The sequence below is a fragment of the Carcharhinus amblyrhynchos genome, chromosome 23 (assembly GCF_965287045.1).
Source record: "Carcharhinus amblyrhynchos chromosome 23, sCarAmb.v2.hapA, whole genome shotgun sequence".
Classification (NCBI taxonomy): domain Eukaryota; kingdom Metazoa; phylum Chordata; class Chondrichthyes; order Carcharhiniformes; family Carcharhinidae; genus Carcharhinus; species Carcharhinus amblyrhynchos.
Genome location: NC_137346.1, coordinates 39,434,696 through 39,454,251, shown reverse-complemented (window position 1 = coordinate 39,454,251; position 19,556 = coordinate 39,434,696). Strand labels below are relative to the sequence as shown.

Here is a 19,556-nt window from a genome sequence, read left to right as displayed (position 1 = left end):
AAAAGACAATCAATAGCTTTTTATTTAATTTAGTTTGTACTAAGTACAGCACGTGTTTAACAGCACAACGTTAAGAGACGTGCTACAAGGAAAGCAAAGCTGGGAAGTAAAGACGTAGGGTGGGGGCGTGGCGGGGGCGTGTCGGGGCGGGGGGGCGTGTCGGGGGCGGGGGGCGTCGGGGGCGGGGGGCGTGCCGGGGGGGGGCGTGTCGGGGGCGTCCGGGGGGTGTCGGGGGCGGCGGCGTGTCGGGGGCGGGGGGGGGCGTGTCGGGGGCGTGTCGGGGGCGGGGGGGGCGTGTCGGGGGCGGGGGGGCGTGTCGGGGGCGGGGGGCGTGTCGGGGGCGGGGGGTGGGTGTTGGGTGGGGTGGGGCGGGGGTGTGGTGTGAGGGGGCGGAGGCAGTTTGAGTTCTGGTCACCTCACTGTTAGAATATGGAAGCATTGGAGAGCGTGCAGAGGAAGTTTACCAGGATGCTGCCTGGTTTAGAGATAGATCTGATCAGGAAAGGTTGAGGGAGCTGGGGAGGAGAATGAGAGGCAACTTAAGAGGTTTATAAAATGATGAGGGGGATAGATAGTGTCTGCACGTCCACTCTCGGGTGGAAGTAGCTGTTACTGGTGGGCATAACTATAAGGTTCATGGTGGGAGATATAGAAGGGATGTCCGAGGTAGATTCTTTACTCAGAGTGGTTGGGCTGTGGAATAGACTGCCTGCTGTGATAGTGGAGTCGGACACTTTCAGAACTTTCAAGCGGTTATTGGATAGGCACATGGAGCACAGCAGAATTATAGCGAGTGGGATAGCTTAATCTTGGGTATAGACATAGCTTGGCACAACACTGAGGGCCGAAGGGCCTGTACTGTTCTACGTCCCCTACTGAATGCCCTTTGGAAATGCAAATACATAACATCTACTGGTTCTCGTTCACCCACTCCACTTCTTATAATCCTCAAAGATCTCAAATGAATTGGTCAAACATCATTTGCCTTTCACAAAAACCATGTTGACTCTGGTTGGCTGCATCATGATTTTTTTTAAATGACCTGCTGCTACTTCCTTATAGCCATCCTTGATCAGAAATTTAATTGGACCAGCCACATAAATACAATAGCTCACCTATTTTCAAGATGCGCTGCCTCAACTTCACAAGCCTTCTTTGACTACATCTTCCAGACACTCCACCTCATCCCTCCCAGAAAGATAATGGAAGCTGGTATATGGACACATCACTGTGCGGTCCCCACACGTTACACACCATCCTAACCTGGAAATATATCAGCGTTCCTTCATCATCACAGGGTCAACATCCCTAACTTAACAGCAGTGGAGAAGTACAGTGACTTCCAGAAGCTATTTCCCATTACCCTTTCATAGGGTAAAGATGGACAATAAATGCTGGCCTTGCCAGTAGTGCCCATGAATGAAAATTATGTATAAAATATGGGCAGCATGTTGGCAGAGGATAGCATTGCTATCTCACAGCATCAGGGACCCAGGTTCTATGAATTCTGGGTAGGAGACAGGAGCAGTGTTAGCTTAAGCTTCTTTCACTGGTTTCACTGTTATTACTTACATGTTTGAATGCTTTTGAGGGTCTTTACTCTAGATGTTTATTTCTCAGTAAGCGCCATGAACAACCTCAATGTTTGTGTTTCCAGATAGCAGGGATCTAAAAGGCTGAGTGAAAATACCATTATTAAGGACATAATTTGACATTTTAAATAGCACCAGACTTAACTTTCCTTCTTTGTGAGAATTTATTGATAATTATTGGCTATATTCAGTACCATAAATACACAGGCAATTTGCTGAACACCGAGAACTCTGTATTAACTAGCAGTATTCAGAAACCACCTTCTATCATCACATTAGTAAACGCTGGACCGAGAATTAGACTCATTTCCATTTGAAAAGAAGCAAGTTATTACACTTCATGTAAAGAGGACGAATGTCCCAAGTTTTATTTTTACTTCTTTCTGAACATCAAATGCAATTTCGAATAAGTTGGAGTCATATCAGTGAGTGACTGATTTAAACTGTTCGTTTTTTTTCCTGAACATCTTCAGTCAGGTGTTTATTAACCAGGAGAATCCGGTTACTCGCACAAGAAAATACACCAGTTCTGATCAAACTGCCCACCTTTCTCTCCGTGTCGGAAGGAACAAACTTCTTAGCACAAAGAGCAAGCTGTTTTCCCTCACTGAATTGACAGAAGCTAAGGCTGACCACAGCCTGTCATTTGAACCCTGCCTACTCTGCAAAGGTCATTTCCACAACATGAACTATTGTTTTTGCAGTTGTACCCCAGGCACTCCACTCCACTCCACAGCTGCCAGTGGCTCTTAAAGCTCCCAATCCAACAGTTACAAAGAATTGCCCCATAAAACAGGACATCCATTGCCACACTGGGGAAAACTGGAAACTCAAATGAGGCTCAGGCGACTGTTTTGGAGGACAAGGAATTCAGGCACTGGTCAAACTGTCTCTTGCTGTAAAACCAGGAGCTGACTCAGCATGAAGCTCCCGAGAAGGAACACAGCAAGCTGTCAGAGGGGCTATGCAAAGGGCAACATTAAGCAAAGGAGACCTGCAAGGCTTAAATAGCAGCTTGCTGCAGGCTTAGAAAAGTGAATCTACCCATGGTGAACCTGTAATAACTACTTATTTATTAGTGTCTCAACTAGACTTACATTAACACCGCAATGAAGTTACTGTGAAAATCCCCTAGTCACCACACTCCGGCGCCTGTTCGGGTACACCGAGGGAGAATTTAGCATGGCCAATGCACCTAACCAGCACGTCTTGCAGATTGTCAGAGGAAACTGGAGCACCCGGAAGAAACCCATGCAGACACGGGGAGAACATGCAAACTCCACACAGACAGTGACCCAAATCACTGGTAGTCAAACCCAGGTCCCTAGTGCTGTGAGGCAGCAGTGCCACCCATAACATCTAGGTCACCATGTTCCTGCGGTAATGAATGTGTAAACCAACTGCTTTTGACTCCCATTCCAAATGGGCAGTTTCCATCGAGCAGGTAACTCCGACGGGAGCTACACATCGTAATTCTAATCAATGTGCGGGGAACTTCAGGTTGAACAGGTAGCACCAGCACTGGAAAATACTGCAATTTCAACTCAAAAACCAATTAAATAATAAATGGTATTTAAATAGAATTGGTTTTTTTTGGTATTATCTGGAATGAAAACCATACTTCCTCTCACGATACACACAGGATGAGTATTAATATTCTAATGTCTGGAATGCAGAACAAACTGCACTTTCAATACAGAAAATGGGTGGCCTCTGATTGTCAAATACAGAAATAGTCAGCATCATCAATTCTTATAAAAGATTAAAATTCAGAAATTATCATACTATGCTCGTATTAAATTGTAGTAAATAAATGTTCCTCCACATTCAAAGAGTTAAAAATTGTTCTGGTGTGTGTCTGTGTGTGTGTGTGTATATGAGTGTGAGAGAGGTTGGGATTTCTGCTTCTGCTCTTAAAGTCTTCCATTTGCCACTCACTGGAAGGACAATACAGATACAAACCAGCAGAGGGCAGTACTGGCCATGTGACTGCTTCTTGTGAGCCAGTTAACCAAGCCGCCATCTTTAGCATCAGTTCAGTCAACGAGAGTCCTTTCATTCAAAGTCAAGTCAAGCTGAAAAGCTTAAGAGTCCTGTAAGTTCTTTTGCAGCAGTCCCTTCCTCCTGCCATCAATCAAGAGCTCCTTCCCTCCACTCTCTAGTATTCCAGCAACGCCATGAGGGGCCTCCTCCCAGGCTTTTCTCCACTTTCTTCACGTCCAATAGCAGTTCTTCAGAATTATCGGGGTTTAATGTCCGGTTGCACTTGGAGCTCAGGGATAGTGCCGTACAACCGCTCATTAATGATCGGCGCATCTGAAGATTAAGCGGAGCTGGCTCCCAGCTCAGATGCGGAAACTTTCCTCTTTCCCGTCGATGTGCTTCAGCCGCAGGTACACATCTGTTCCGATGCCTTGCATGGACTGAATGGAGAGGGATCCCCCCAGGTACTCGGCGTAGGCGCGGGAGGTGGGCAGGCCAAAGCCAAACCTGGACAAGCAAGAGAAAGGACAGCCTGCTCAGAGACAAAATACCTGTACAGCACAAAGCAAATGATTCCGTGAAGTGCCTCTGTTTAGTGATTAATGTGGTGTTTCGTAGAACCCTACAGTGCAGAAAGAGGCCCTTTGGCCCATCGAGTCTGCACCGACCACAATCCCACCCAGGCCCCACCCCCATATCCCTACACATTTACCCGCTAATCCCTCTAAGCTACACATCTCAGCACACTAAGGGGCAATTTTAGCACGGCCGATCAACCTAACCGCTCCCTCCTCCCCCACATCTTTGCACATTTATTATTCTTTCTGAAGATGTCAGAATTATTCCGCCATTCTCCATTTACCCACGGGATACATACACGGGATGGTGGGGTCTCATCATCTGGCGAGATCACCACTTCTGCCATGGCCGCTCCTCACTGCCGACATAATTGGGTTCACGGCCGCAATGAATTTTCATGTATTTACATATTATTAAAGAACCCCCCCCCCTCCACACCTCGCCGTTTATTGAGTTTCCACCATGTCAACTTGTTGTGGGGATGTCCAATGGGGAGGGGGGGGGGGGGGGTAAAGATAAGTTTAGCCCCTGGGGCAGATGGACATGGCAAGGCAGTGCACTGGTAATGCCCCTCGGCACAGACTGGCACTGCCAACCTGTGCAGGGGGTGGACCCTCATGGGGGAGGGGGAAACAACACATTTGTAGTGGGGAGAGAGGTGGGTGCTGGTATTGACTATGTGGATGGGGGTTGTGGGAAAGGAGACCAATGTTTTGGTGGCGGGGGGGGGGGGAGGGGGGGAGGGGTACTGAAAGTACCTGCTGTTGGGTGGGTGGGTGGGTGGGTGAATGCCTATTCTGAAAGGCATGGGGGCGGGGGGTGTATAGGGAGTGGGCAGGAATGCTAGCTCCTTAATTGGTGGTGTTAGGTAAATGCTGGCTCAAAATCGGCAGGGGGTGGGGGGGCAGAAATGCTTTGCTGCACTAGGATTGGGGCTGTATAAACACAGCACTCCAGCCTCAGTACGGCTGGCTTCTGGTGACGTGGTGAGGCCCCCCCGCTTCCCTCTCCCCCCACACCACACGACGGTGTCAAACTCGCCCAGATGGTTCTCTGTGACTGTGTGTAAGATCCGGAGAGAAAAACGGCCCATTTCTCTGAGGAGAAGCGAAACGTAGTGGTTTTCTTGCCAGAACCATCAGTCTGCCACTATTTGGTCAGATTCCCCCAGTGACTCATTAACTGATTAAAAAGGATCACCGTCAATTTGCCAACTGTCATCAATTTGTTTGCAGTAAGTGGCTGATCTGGAAACGTCAGAGTTAATAAAACCAAAACTGGGGAAAATGCAGCAAAACATGTTTATCTCAGCAGTGATGGAGCCAGTCTCATTAATATTCAAACATACCAGCTTTCACAGCACAGAGACACATTCCAACAAGCTCTCTCCTACCCCTCGCAATCTCACTCCATCCTCTCTCAGCAGCACTGTACTTATCCGGTTTCCTCTTAAATGCTTCCAAACTACTCATCTCATTCCACATTCTAACCACACTCTGGATCAGGAAGAGTGCCTACTGGATGGGCAGCACAGTGGTTAGCACTGCTATCCCACAGCGCCTGGGGCCCGTGTTCAATTCCAGCCTCGGGTCACTGCCTACGTGGAGGTTGTACATTCTCCCCGTGTCTGCGTGGGTTTCCTCTGTTCGCTCCAGATTACTCCCACAGTGCAAAGATGTGCAGGTTCAGTGGATTGGCCGTGCTAAATTGATCTAGTGTCAGGAGGATGAACAAGGTAAATACGTGGGTTTACAGGAATAGGGTGGGATTGTGGTTGGTGCAGACTCGACAAACATAAGAAATAGGAGCAGGAGAAGGCCATCTAGCTCCTTGAGCCTGCCCCGCCATTCAATGAGATCATGGCTGATCTGAAGTGGATCAGTTCCACTTTCCCGCTGTCTCCCCATAACCCTTAATTCCCTTATCGATCAGAAATCTATGTACCCGTGACTTAAACCTATTCAACGAGGTAGCCTCCACTACTTCAATGGGCAGAGAATTCCAGAGATTCACTACCCTCTAAGAGAAGTTCTTCCTCAACTCCGTTCTAAACTGACCCCCCCCTTATTTTGAGGCTGTGCCCTCTAGTTCTGGTTTCCTTTCTGAGCAGGAAGAATCTCTTGACCTCTACCCTATCTAGCCCCTTCATTATCTTCTAAGTCTCTATAAGATCCCCCCTCAGCCTTCTAAACTCCAACAAGTACAGACCCAGTCTATTCAATCTCTCTTCATAGGCCAACCCCCTCATCTCCGTTATCAGCCTGGTGAACCCTCTCTGCACTCCCTCCAAGGCCAATATATCCTTTCGCAAATAAGGAGACCAAAACTGCACACAGTTCTCCAGTTGCGGCCTCACCAGTACCCTGTACAGTTGCAGCAAGACCTCCCTACTTTTATATTCTATCCCCCTCGCTATAATGGCCAGCGTCCCATTCGCCTTCTTGATCACCTGCTGCACCTGCAAACTGAAGTTTTTGCGATTTGTGCACAAGGACCCCGAGGTCCCTCTGCACCATAGCATGCTGAGCCAAATAACCTCCTCCTATTCCATTGACTCATTGGTGACCATCTTATATTTATGGCCTCCAGTTTAATCTCCGTCAAGTGAGAATGTCTTCTGAATTCTCAGCCTTTTGGCCAAGAGCAAGTGTAGGATCAAGGCAAGACCAGGTATGAAGCCCACTCGTATCAGCTTGGATCTGGTTTGTCTCTCTTGTGGGGACCACGAATTGGGTTCAGTTTGAATTTGAATTGGTTTTTGGAGCAAGCAAGGACTTAGATCAAGGGCTCGCCCTGTCCACTCTGCACATTCTCTTTATAACTAATACATTTTTTTAAAAAAATTCTCTTCAGCTTATCAAAATCCTTCATAATGTTAAAGGTCTCAATCAGGTCAGTCCATCTTCTCTGCTCCAGAGAAAACGGCCACAGCTCGTTCAATCATTCCTGATAAATACAACTGCTCTTGTTCAGTGCTTTTCACAACTACAAGACACGGCCAACAAAGCACTTCCCAAGTACATTTGCTATTGTAATGTAGGATGCACTGCAGCCAACTTTTGCACAGCAAGATCCCATGTACAGCAAGATCCCATGTACAGCAACGGTCAGTCTTTAGTGAGGCTGGTTAGAACTGGGGAAAACTCTCCTGCTCTTCTCCAATTCATTCCATGAGATCTTTAGTCTCCACTTCAGAGGCAGACCGTGCCTCGGATTAATGTGTCGTCACTTCTGCCCAATGCTACCCTCCCCGTATCATACACAAACAAGTCAAAATACAGCAGAATATATTTACCAACGTGCCAAAGTATCTATTCCAACACTGAACATCGCGCGCACTGTCACTGCAAACTGGCATCATGCCCTACACACTGGCAATCACAGCACTATAATGGTCATTTTCATTGGTCAGGATCAGCTGGGTTGTGCCAGTGTGTTGCTGTGGCACCCTGCAGCGTGGACAGAGCAAGGCTTCTCAGGGACAATTCGGGACAGATAACAAAGGCTGGTCCGGCCAGCGACACACATCCCAAGAATAAGAGGGGCGGAGGGTCAGGAAAGGCCAGGGATAGAAATGCTTTTGTCAATGCCCGCCAAGCGAGAACTCCCTTCAAGATCTTTGATTGGGACCTCCCTCAGTGGAGGTCTGGATCGAGGCAGTGTCCTCCTGAGCCAAGTCCCTGGGAAAGCCAAGGAACATCCCTAAACCCCTTCTCACCCCGAGACATTCTCCCAAAAGTTTGACCCGGCTGTGAAGGTGGTTGTTCACATCCCAGATGGAAGTCGGGCTACAGCTTGCAACGGGAAGAGGATCAGTGAGCCCCTCCCACACCCCCACTCAAGGGGAAAAAAAACGATCGATCCTGGGCAAACTGCTATTCCCCCCACTCCCGTCCCAATCCCACTGTCCCTCCCCCCCATCCCCCATTCCACTGTCCCTCCCCCCCTTCCCACTGTACAGATTAAGAGTGACAAGTGTCCAGATTCTCACTTTTGCCTTTTAAATTACTTCATGCAAATCACTGGAGAATTCAGTGCTTTTGTGTAAGACCCATTTCCAGTTACTGGGGCTGATTATATTGCCTTTGAGAATTTTTGAGGTGAAGGAATTAAGGTGATTCTCTGTTGAGGTATTTTGTCCATTCCCCCAACATCCTTCCGAAACAGCAGCTAACTTTTAAAAACGTGGTTTTAGTGGTAAGGCAGAATTGAAAAGTTCTGTCTCTGTGTCAGAACCACCTTGCGTTTTGCTCAGAATCCTTCTCCAGTTTCCACCTTTTCCCATATCCCCCTGGGCTGCGGTGACTGACACTGGGATGTGGCACCAGGGCTGTGAGTCATCCTTCCCAATACACAGTTCAGCTGCTAATTCTACAGGGGACAAACTCAACAGTCAGCTGTTGGAACACAGCGTTCCCACCCAACGGGACTCAGTCACTGGCCCCTCACTCACTGGTAAGGTAGCAAGTAGAGGTCAGGAGATTGTAACCAGGCACAGGGATTCGAGCAGATTTCTCCACCTTATCCCCAGGCTGGGGTTAGTTAAAATCAACAACAAACAAGGGGATCAAAATTTGAGTGTATTTAGTTCAATGTTGCATCCTGTATTACAATTAGATAATCCTGATACAGGAGCGTGTGGGCCACTGCAGTGGGTTGGGGCAAGGGGGGCACAGATAAAGATTAGGCCGGGCTCCGCAACCCCACAGGGGCCAGGTTCCGTGACCCCAGAGAGGCTGGACCCAGCACTGTACGCTCTGAGCTCACAGAGATCAACTTTATTCCATTTTCAGGCAAATCTACGGCCATCTCCTGGGTGACATGGTACTGCAGTGCTTATCACCGCTGCATCACAGCACCAGGGACCTGGGTTCGATTCCCAGCGTGGGTCACTGGTTGTGTGACATTTGCACATTCTCCCCATGTCTGCGTGGGTTTCCTCCGGGTGCTCTGGTTTCCTCCCACAGTCTGCAAGACGTGCTGGTTAAGCAGACTGGCCATGCTAAATTGTCAGGGGGGTGGTTAGCAGGGCAAATAGCTGGGGTTACGGTGATAGAGCCCGAGTGGGATTGTTGTTGGTGCAGGCTCGATGGGCCGAATGGCCTCCTTCTACAGTGTAGGGATTCTATGATACTAAATGAGTTGAATACATTTCCCTGGGAGATTTTCTTTCAATGCGATTTAGAGTAAGGAACTCTAAGTGAATGAGCTTGACGCACAGGGGATGGTGTGGACATGAACTTGAAGCCAAATGTGGAGTGACAGTAACAGAAATTGTAGAGCTTGTATATGATAGAGGGAAGTGTACACCTATTGGATAACAGGAGGGGTACAAATCAAGGCCAATAAACTTCCAAGTGGGGATTCTCCCAGTTGCTCAGATTTGAGGGAGGGTGTGGAGAAACTCTGTTTTATTGACTCGAATAACCAGGGAAATCCAACCCCATCAAGCTGAGTTCATGGTGAAGCAGACTGCAGCAGCAGCACAGCGGGGTTTGTTTGACCAAGATTATTGAAATTAGAGTCAAAAGGGCAGGAGAAATTATCTTGAGAAGTTTATCATTGACTGCCACAAATTCAGATAAATCCTTTCTGCAGCAACTGACCAAAACAGAGATGCTGCAGAACATTAGATTCTGAGTGTTAAGGAACACAGAACCAAGATGTGTCAGAGAGAGTAAGGGGAGGCGATGGTGCAGGGGACTCATCACTGGATAAGGAATTCACAAACCCAAAGTAATCCTCCAGCAACCCAGGTTCAAAGTCGAATGATGACTGAAACTATTGTCAGAAAAACCCCATCTGGTTCACTAATGTCCTCTAGGGAAGGGAATCTGCCATCCTTACCTGAGCCCAGAGCCACTACAATGTGGTTGACTCTTATATGCCCTCTGGAGGGGGAAAATTAGGACTGGACAATAAATGCTGGCCCAGCCAATGGCACCCACATCCCATAGGGGAATATAAAGAAAATGTAAGCATGTAGATCAGGTTAGAGGGGCTGAATGGCCGTACTTACTAAAAACCACGTCTCTGGCAGTGTGTCATTCAACCTGGGATTTCTTCATTGAATCATAGGTAGGGTTTCGATAACCCTACCCAGTGGGTGGGTCACTGGCACAGTGGTTAGCACTGCTGCCTCACAACACCAGGGGACAAGGTTCAAATCCTGCTTGGGTCACTGTCTGAGTGGATTCTGCACATTCTCCCCGTGTCTAGGATGTTCCGGTTTCCTCCCACAGTCCAAAGGTGTGCAGGTTAGGTGGATTGGCTGTGCTAAGTGTCCCTAGCTAGGGTAAATGCATGGGGTTATGGGGATAGGGCTTGGGTGGGATTGCAATTGGTGTAGACTTGATGGGCTGAACGGCCTCCTTCTGCACTGTAGGGATCCTACGAACCAACTGCGGTTACTGCTGCAGAACGATGGAAAGTTTCCCTTTCCCTTTGATTTCTTACCCGTGCATCGGTCCTGACTGTGGGCCACTGTTGACCATGTGGCCGTAGAAAGTGTTCATTCTGGGATCCTGCGAGCTCTCCTCAGCTGTGGTGAAGTGATAGTCCATCACCTTGTCGACGATATCGTGAGGGATCCCACCTCCGCGGTCCGACACCCTACAGTAGAAACAGACAGACCGTGACCTACATTATCAACTGCCTCCACGTCATCGTGCCACGTCGCTGCCCATCAGCGCACTGCCCGAGGGAACACCAATCCCGCAAACATCTCATTCCAGCCTCCTTCCACAGCGGGGACTATTCCCACAGGGAAAAGCCCGGGCCACAGCGGCGTGTGGATTTTAATCCCCAAAATCCAAAAGGAGCTCCTTTCATCAATAAATTCAGACACGGTTGATTAGACGTTCAGCATGGGTACCAGTTTCGCTGGTTGGGATCTGAGTGATTACTTCAGTGAAACGTAAAAACTAAGAACACCAAAAATCCAACTCTCTGTAAATGCAAATGTCTTCAGCTGAAGGGAGCTGGAATAAGAGACAGAGAGAGAGGTTCAGATAATCCAGCATTTCAATAATCCTAAAATGCGCACTGTCCATAAGATCATCAGAAAACAGGATCAGGAGTAAGCCATTCAATAGGATCATGGCTAATCCGACACGTTCCTCACATTCACTTTCCTGTCCTTTCCCCTTAACCCCCAATTCCCTTACTGATCAACAAAAAATCTATCTAAATATACACAACCACTCACCCCCCCCCACCCCACCGTGGAAGGGAGTTCCAAAGACTTTCAACCTTCTGGGAGAAGAAATTCCTCTTCATCTTTGTCTTAAATTGGCACTCCTTTATTCTGAGACTGTGCCCTCTGATCCTGGCCTCTCCCGCGAGGGGAAACAGCCTCTCAGCCTTCACCCTGTCAAGCCCTGTAATGTTTCAGCGAGATCCACTCTCATTCTTCTAAATGCCAATGAGTGGAATCCCAGCCTGTTTAACCTTTCCTCATCAGACAATGCCTCCATACCGGGGATCACCCGAGTGAACCTCCTCTGAATTGCCTCTAATGGAATACTATCTTTCCTTAATTAAGGGGACCTGAACTTGTTGAGGGCATTCCCTTCCTTCTATAACATTCTGCCCTGGTGCCCAAGACAAGATGATTCTGATAGAACCTGAGCAGCATCAGTGAGCAGGTTATCAGTGAATTAGAGGCACCATTGAGTGTTCCTTCCATCCTTTTACTGATAGTTGAAGTAAGGTTGATTCGGGGTAGTAATTGACCGGGTTCATCGTTTTTTTGCTTGATCTGTACCCCTGTCACAGGCCTCAATATCCACCCTTCTCCACTGCCTGCACACATTGACTGCAGCACCGACCATCTACAGGGTGCACTGCATCACTTTCCCAAGGTTATTTCAATAGCATCTCTACTCCTTCCAGCAGTAAAATAACCAACAGCTCCAAATTCCCACCCAAATCATCTCCAACCTCCTCTGGGACACATTCCTTCATCATTGTTGGATCCATATCCTAGAATTTCCTACCCAACACCCTCATGGTCCACCATGGTCACTTCAGTGCAGCCTGGGAGGGCAGCAAAATCATAGAACCCCTATAGTGCAGAAGGAGGCCATTCAGCCCGTCAAGCCTGCACTTACTCTGATCATCTTACCCAGGCACTATCCCCGTAACCCTAACTATTTACCCCACTAATCCACACACCTTTGGGCACTCGGGGACAATTTGGCATGGCTAATCTACCTAACTTGCACACCTTTGGGGGAAGAAAACTGGAGCACCCAGAGGAAACCCACGCAGACACGGGGAGAATGTGCAGACTCCACCCAAGCCGGGAATTGAATCCAGGTCCCTGGCAGCGTGAGGCAGCAATGCTAACCACTGTGCCAGCATGCCACCCATAAAAGCTGCCTTGCTTTCATCGCTTACCATCAAGTTGAATGTGGGGATTCCCAGAAAGCTCTTTACAACAGCAGCTTACACTTAACTGAAGTTGCCGTGGGGAAAATGCTACTATGATTATTGGTAATAGCAGAGCATTTAGACAATTGCAATTCAATTAGTACAGCTTTGTGGAAGGGAACTGGTGTTTTGCCGTACACATATTGTGCAGCAGCTGCAGAAATCCAAAATGCTTTACTTTACTGTTGATCATTAACTTGAAAAATCACCCATCTGCTCAAGCTTTGCCGATGAGTCTGGCTACTGACTGCCTTATGACTCTAACACTGCGCTTTGTACACCCCCCCCGCCCCCGTACAGCCATGACCCTGTAAATGTGCCACTTTCAATGCCTATCAGGGAAGGACCTATCCACTGACAGAGCAGCTGCCTACTGCCCCACTTCAGTAAGTGCAGACTTTGCTACTCACCGCAGCTCAGTCTGTCTCAGCAGCAGTATCCTCCACCAGGATCGCAGCTGCTGTGTCAAGCTATCTTTGTGGTTACTATAACGATCCCCGTGCCGTGACTGTGCTCATCCACGTTGCCATAATTAGCGCGGGATGTGTTCTCTCAGGGAAAGCAATTCTCAAATGTAATTTCATTCTCATTAGCCAAATGCTGGATTTCCAAATCCGGTTGGGCATGTTCACCTTGCAGTCCCAGTCCCACTTCCAAAGGCAAACCCCTTTGTGCAGATTAATGGGATTTATGCAAAAAGTTTGGTTTTAAAATAATTATTTCTGAAGGCTGCACTGGGTTAGCTGGATCCTCTCTCTCTGCAGTGAGGATAATTGGCTGAGAGACAGAAAGGGAACAGCACAACCCAATCCTACTCTTTCTTCATCTCCACACAAGCAACTTTCCTGGATGGATTGCAGGATAATAATCAGGAACTGGTCGATCCGGTAATTTAGGGAACCTGCCAATTCCTACAGTTCCAGCATGTTCAGTGATTGGACAAGGGTTCCTTGATAGTTAGCTCAAGCTGCCTGAAATACCAATTCCCAGAATATTCCCGTCTATTTTTATAGAAAGCCTTACATAACTTTTACAATCTGTAAAACCACATAATCCAAGGTGACCTCCAGTGCATATGGAGGGAGTGCTGCAATGTCAGAGGCACGATCCTTTCTATAAGCTATTAAACAGATATTAAGATAAGAATCAATAACACACACTATTCAATGAGAGCAGGGGAGTGCTTTTCTAACTGCACTGTGGGTGTACCTACACCACAGGGACTGTAACAATTCAAGGCGACAGCTCACCACCACCTTTGGAAGGGCAATGGGTAACAAATGCTGGCCTAGCCAGCGACGCCCACATCCCATTAAGTAATAAAACGTGTCCTGGCCAATGTTACAGTGTTGCCATTACAACAGTGAGCACACACTATTGCATCAACTGGGAAGTACTTTACATCGTCAAAGGCACTAGTTTGCCAGATCTTTCATGAGCCAGCCTGTCTTGGTCACATATTACTGAACTCTGCTGTATTTGGTTAAGGGGTGAACAATACAGAATGGATTATTTACATCTATAAACTCTCCCTGTGCACTGTCCTGTTTTAATCTGCCCCGCAATAGGAAGGCAGCAAGTGTTAGCTCCTCTTGTCCCACACCAGGAATGTCAGGTTTCTGTATTACCTGCCCAGCTAATCCAGTCACTTTAATAAAATGGTTTGATCCATTTCCCAGAACCCTGCTTGCAACTCTTTAGCTTTTTAATGATTCGTGGCAGACAGTCAGACAGTCCCTCTGACATCAATTTAATTCAGTGCTGTTTACAATTATAGCCAAATTCACTGAACGAATAGCAAATGAACTGGAGGAAAGCTCCAGCCAACAGGAATGAACACAACAGGTGAAGTGGAAAAGACGACAGCTCCACATTTCTCTCGTTTTTAAAACTATTTTGATTCTATTGTTACGCTCTCCATTTTTTAAATCTTATTCCTTTCTCAGAGTTACAAAGCCACTATGCAGAAATCTATCTCCTTGCTTGCTCCAAAATCCAGTTCAAATTCAAATTGAATCCAATCCAACAAAAGGAAACATACTAAATCTGGGTGGCACGCTGGCACAGTGGTTAGCACTGCTGCCTCACAACACCAGGGACCCAGGTTCGATTCCCAGCTTGGGTCGCTGTTCGTGCAGAGTTTGCACGTTCTCCCCATGCCTGCATGGGTTTCCTCCCACACTCCAAAGATGTGTGGGTTAGGTGGATTGGCCATGCTGAATTGCCTCAAAAGTTATTGGTTAGCATCAGAGATTACGGGGATAAGGTCCAGAGGGGGCCTGGGTAAGATGTTCTATCAAAGAGTGCAGACTTGATGGGCCAAATGGCCTCCTTTTGCACTGTAGGGAGTCTATGATGATTCTAAGCTGACAAGAACAGGCATTACACCTGATCTCAGGCTTGATCCTATCTACGCTTGATCTTGACCAAAAGACCCAGATGCTCCACATCACTACTGCAAGCCATTCCCTTGACAAACTTGAGTAACATCACAGTAAGAGTGGAGATAGGTCAGACCCTTCCATGCTCTCTGTAGATGTCCTTGTCCAGAGCCAGTTGTATTGCAATCATAGAAGTGATTCTGGAGTTTCGCTTTGCCACGTTCAGGTCACACGTTGGCCAGGATTTGGTGGGGGGAGTGTGCGTGGGAAGTGATGGTGTAAAGATAATGTCACTGGGCTAGTAATCCAGGCACCCAGAGTAACAAATCGGGAGGGCAAATCCCACCATGGCAGCTGGAGGAATTTAAATTTAATGAATAAATCAAATTATAAAATTGGTCTCAGTAACGGCAACCAGGAAACTATCATCGATTGTTGGAAAAACCCATCTAGTTCACTCACGTCCTTTAGGGAAGGAAATCTGCCGTCCTTACCCTGGTCTGGCCTACATGTGATGCCAGACCCACAGCAATGTTATCTACCCTCTGAAATAGCCTAGCAATAGTGGGTTCTAGGGCAATAAATGCTGGCCCTGCCAACAACACCACATCCCATAAATGAATATAAAAATAAATTAAGATGACTATCCACCAGTTTCTATTTTCAGCCAAACACCCACTCAGTGATCACTGAGTTAGAGAGTGTACTTGTACTGGACTGAATTACAGCTCCATGATTTCAAATACTGATCACCCCAATCCATACTGAGGCTGTAACCTTTCTGCTGCGGTGTGGCATGCTAACACCTCACTGCACACACTAACTGACCCACTGATATCAGTAACTCTGACATGGCAGAGTCAACGAACAGCATGTCACAGCCGCTAATAATGTGACCTTCAATATGACGTTTTTTTACTTACTGTTCCCTCAGTAACTTAGAAATAAATCAGGTGTGAAGAGAATGCGACAAGCAGGGTGTAATTCTGGCCTTTGTTGTAAGGCGGCTGGAATGGAGAATTACAACATCTCTGAGGGGCAGAAAGAGGCCATTCGGCCCATCGATTCTGCACTAGCTCTCTGAAACAGCATTCTAGCTAGTCCCACTCCCCTGCCTTATCCCTTTAACTTTGCACATTCTCTCTTTTCAGATAACAATCCAATTCCCTTCTTGAATACCTCGGCTGAATCTGCCTCCCTCTGCAGGAAGTTCATTCCTCCCTCTGGGTGGAAACATTTTCCTCGTGTCACTTTTACTCTTTGTGCCAATTATTTGGAATTCGTGGCCCTCTAGCTTTTGACGTTCTGGGAATAGTTTCTCGCTATCTGCTCTGTCCATACCCGTCAGGATCTCAAATATCTCAATCAAGTTTCCTCTCAGCCTCCTTTTCTCCAAGGAAAACACTCCCAATCCATCCTCACAGTTACAGTTCCTTACCCCTGGAATCATTCCTGTGAATTTCCTCTGCACTCTCTCCAATGTCTTCACATCTTTCCTCAAGTATGGTGTCCAGATCTGGATGCAGTACTCCAGATGAAGCCTAACTAGTGTCTCATACAAGTTCAACATGGCCTCCTTACTTTGGTACTCATTACCCCTAGTAAAGATGAAGATACCATATGCTTTATTAACTGCTCTCTCTACATATCCTGCACGCACTAAGGAGTGGCCAATATCGAGAACATTGCTTTGAGTTCTAAGTGCTCCGCTGGAGAACGAATATGTTACTCTTAGAAGGGGCACAGTCATCAAAATGATATCAAGGTTAATAATGAGATTAAGCCTGATCTCTCTTGAGTACAGAGGATTAAGAGTGATCTATTTTAGGCGCTTAAAACGCGAGCAGCTGATACAATTGACAATGTTAAACAAAACATTTCTTCTGGTCGAGAGTCCAAGACAAAGGGACAGAACTTTAAAGTTAGCACTAAACATTTTTCACACCGAAGCAGGAGGGAACTCAGGCCTGGCACATTGTGAAATTATTTGCAGTAAATCTAGTAGCTCACAGGCTGTAAGGCAAAAACAAACACACCATGGAACTTATTGACTCGACAGAGTTTGCTAACATCCTACACCTCTCAGCTATAGAACACTCCAATCCTACACTCAAGGCCAAAGGGGACTAGCAAATTATCCAACTGATATCCCACCACTGCCTTCTCAGACCCAAAACTGCCCAAATCTCACGAATAAGCAGGAAAGTAAGCCAAAAGCAGAGTTGCAAACTCAAAACCGTCAGACAGAATTACAACACAGGCCATTCAGCCCAACTGTGGCATTCATGCAGTACACAGCTTCCTGCTTTTTATTCCTCTGGAAATGAGATGCAGTAGGAAGTCTGACAACACCAGGTTTAAGTCCAACCGATTTATTCGATAGTAAACTCACAAGCTTTCGGGGTTTCTCCATTCACCTGACGAAGGGGCAAACCCCGAAAGCTTGTGAGTTTACTATCAAATAAAATCGGTTGGACTTAAACCTGGTGTTGTCAGACTTCTGACTGAGTTTACCCCAGTCCAATGCCGGCATCTCCACATCATGAGCTGTAGTAACCAGCACTGTGGCCTTACTGCACTGCCTATGGCAGTGTTGCTATTTGTGATGGCTTATCCATCTGCATTCCCGGGTCTCTCTGCTCCTCAGCTAATTAGCTTCTGACCTTAACGCCAACTTGTATTTAAAGTAATAAATGTAACAAACATCCCAAGTCACAGTGGCCTTATAAAGCAGAATTAAACACTGAGCTATGTAAGGCAGACAGCCAGAAGCTTGGTCTAAAGGAGGAAGTTTCAAGCAGTGCAGGCAAAGGGGTTTAGAGAGAATATTCACAATCACACACTTACATAGGATATCAGGCCACAGAACTAGGCCATTTGGCCCATCCAGTCAGCCTCTACCATTCTATGGAGATCGTGACTGATCTCATGTGATAACCCTCAACACCACTTTCCCACCGTATCCCCTTAACCCTCGACTTCCTTACTGATTAAAAATCTATCTCAGCCTTCAATACTCTTAACGATCCTGCCTCTGCGGTGAAGAATTCCACAGACTCACTGCCCTCTGGGAAGAAATTCCTCCTCATCTCTGTCTTAAACGGGTGACCTCTTACTGAGATGATGTCCTCCAGTCCTAGCCTGTCCCACATCTATCCTGTGTACATTAGAATAGTCGCATCTACAGGTAACAAAGGCATGAATGAGTTTCACCCGCAGACGAACTGTGTGGGGGCAAAGGCGGGCAATGTTACAGAAACAGAAATAGACAGTCTGAGTGCTGGCACAGATCGGAGGTTGGAAGCTCATCTCAAAGTCAAATACAACACTACGATTGTGGGCAAACTGGTTTAGCCTGAGATAGTTGCCAGGGACAGGGAGAGATGGAGAATTTGTTGGAAGCAGAGACTGAAAGTAATGACTTCAGTCTTTCCAGCGTTTAACTGCAGGAAATATCCACTCACCCAGTATCGGATGTCAGATGATGTGTGCATGGGGAGGAACGTAGAGGGGTGATGCTGGGGTAGAGTTCAGTGCCATCAGCTGATGGGTGAAAAGGAACGCTGTGTCTTCAGAATAAACAAACAGTTTCCTTATTCCGCCATCCCTCCATACGTCACTCTGCGATCAGTTGGGCCTAGTGAACGTGGCAACACTTGCTGGCTGCATTCGGACTGCAACGTTTGAAGAACTTTGGCACGACTGACTGTAACATACTCCAGGAACATCTGTGATCATAGGTTTGCTTACTCATGCATCAGGTTTCAGAAGCTGGGCGGCGGACACGAAAGTGATCCGTACTGACTGGAGGATTTTCGGGAAATGAAGACCGCAGGTCACGAATAAACAAGTCTGCTGAAGAGAGCGCAAACTTGCTCTTATATACAGTGACTTCAATCCGGGACATGTGAAAACACTCCACAGGCAATGGAGCACTTTTGAAGCAAAGGTCACAGTTATAATGGGAGGGAGTTGTGGCAGTGTAATTCCTTACAGTAAGCATCCAGAAATAGCTATTAGATACGTCATCAGATTATGTTTTTACTGATGGTGGTTGAAGACTGAGGGTTATCTAGCTCAGAGAGAACAGCCCTGTTCTACAAGTGGTGCAACCTACACAGTCACACATTTTCATAAGGCCACAGAACAAGGCCATTTGGCCCATCCAGTCAGCCTCTACCATTCTATGGAGATTGTGACTGATCTGATGTGATAACCCTCAACTCCACTTTCCCACCGTATCCCCATAACCCTGGATTTCCTTACTGATTAAAAATCTATCTCAGCCTTCAATACTCTTAATGATCCTGCCTCTGCGGTGAAGAATTCCACAGATTCACTGCCCTCTGGGAAGAAATTCCTTCTCATTTCTGTCTTAAATGGATGACCTCTTACTGAGATGATGTCCTCCAGTCCTAGCCTGTCCCACATCTATCCTGTCTAACCCCCGGAGAATCCTATATGCCTCAATAAGGTCACCTCTCATTCTTCTAAACTCCAGTGAGTAGAAGCCCAACGTATTCAACTTCCAAATCCTTCCAAACCCGGATCAACTCAGTGAACCTTCTCTGGACTGCCTCCAATGCCA

General features: G+C 47.1%; 1 protein-coding gene across 1 annotated transcript in view; it reads right to left on the bottom strand.

Moving 5' to 3' along the window:
* Positions 1-1,929: 1,929 nt before the first annotated feature.
* bckdk (branched chain ketoacid dehydrogenase kinase) overlaps positions 1,930-19,556 on the bottom strand; it is a 55,813-nt gene continuing 38,186 nt past the window's right edge. Inside the window, exons 10-11 of the mRNA XM_080210709.1 lie at positions 10,611-10,766; positions 1,930-4,082 (exon numbers count right to left, since the gene is read on the bottom strand). Of these exons, the coding sequence (XP_080066835.1) occupies positions 3,938-4,082; positions 10,611-10,766 (301 nt within the window). The 3' untranslated portion in view covers positions 1,930-3,937. The remainder of the gene's footprint in view (positions 4,083-10,610; positions 10,767-19,556) is intronic.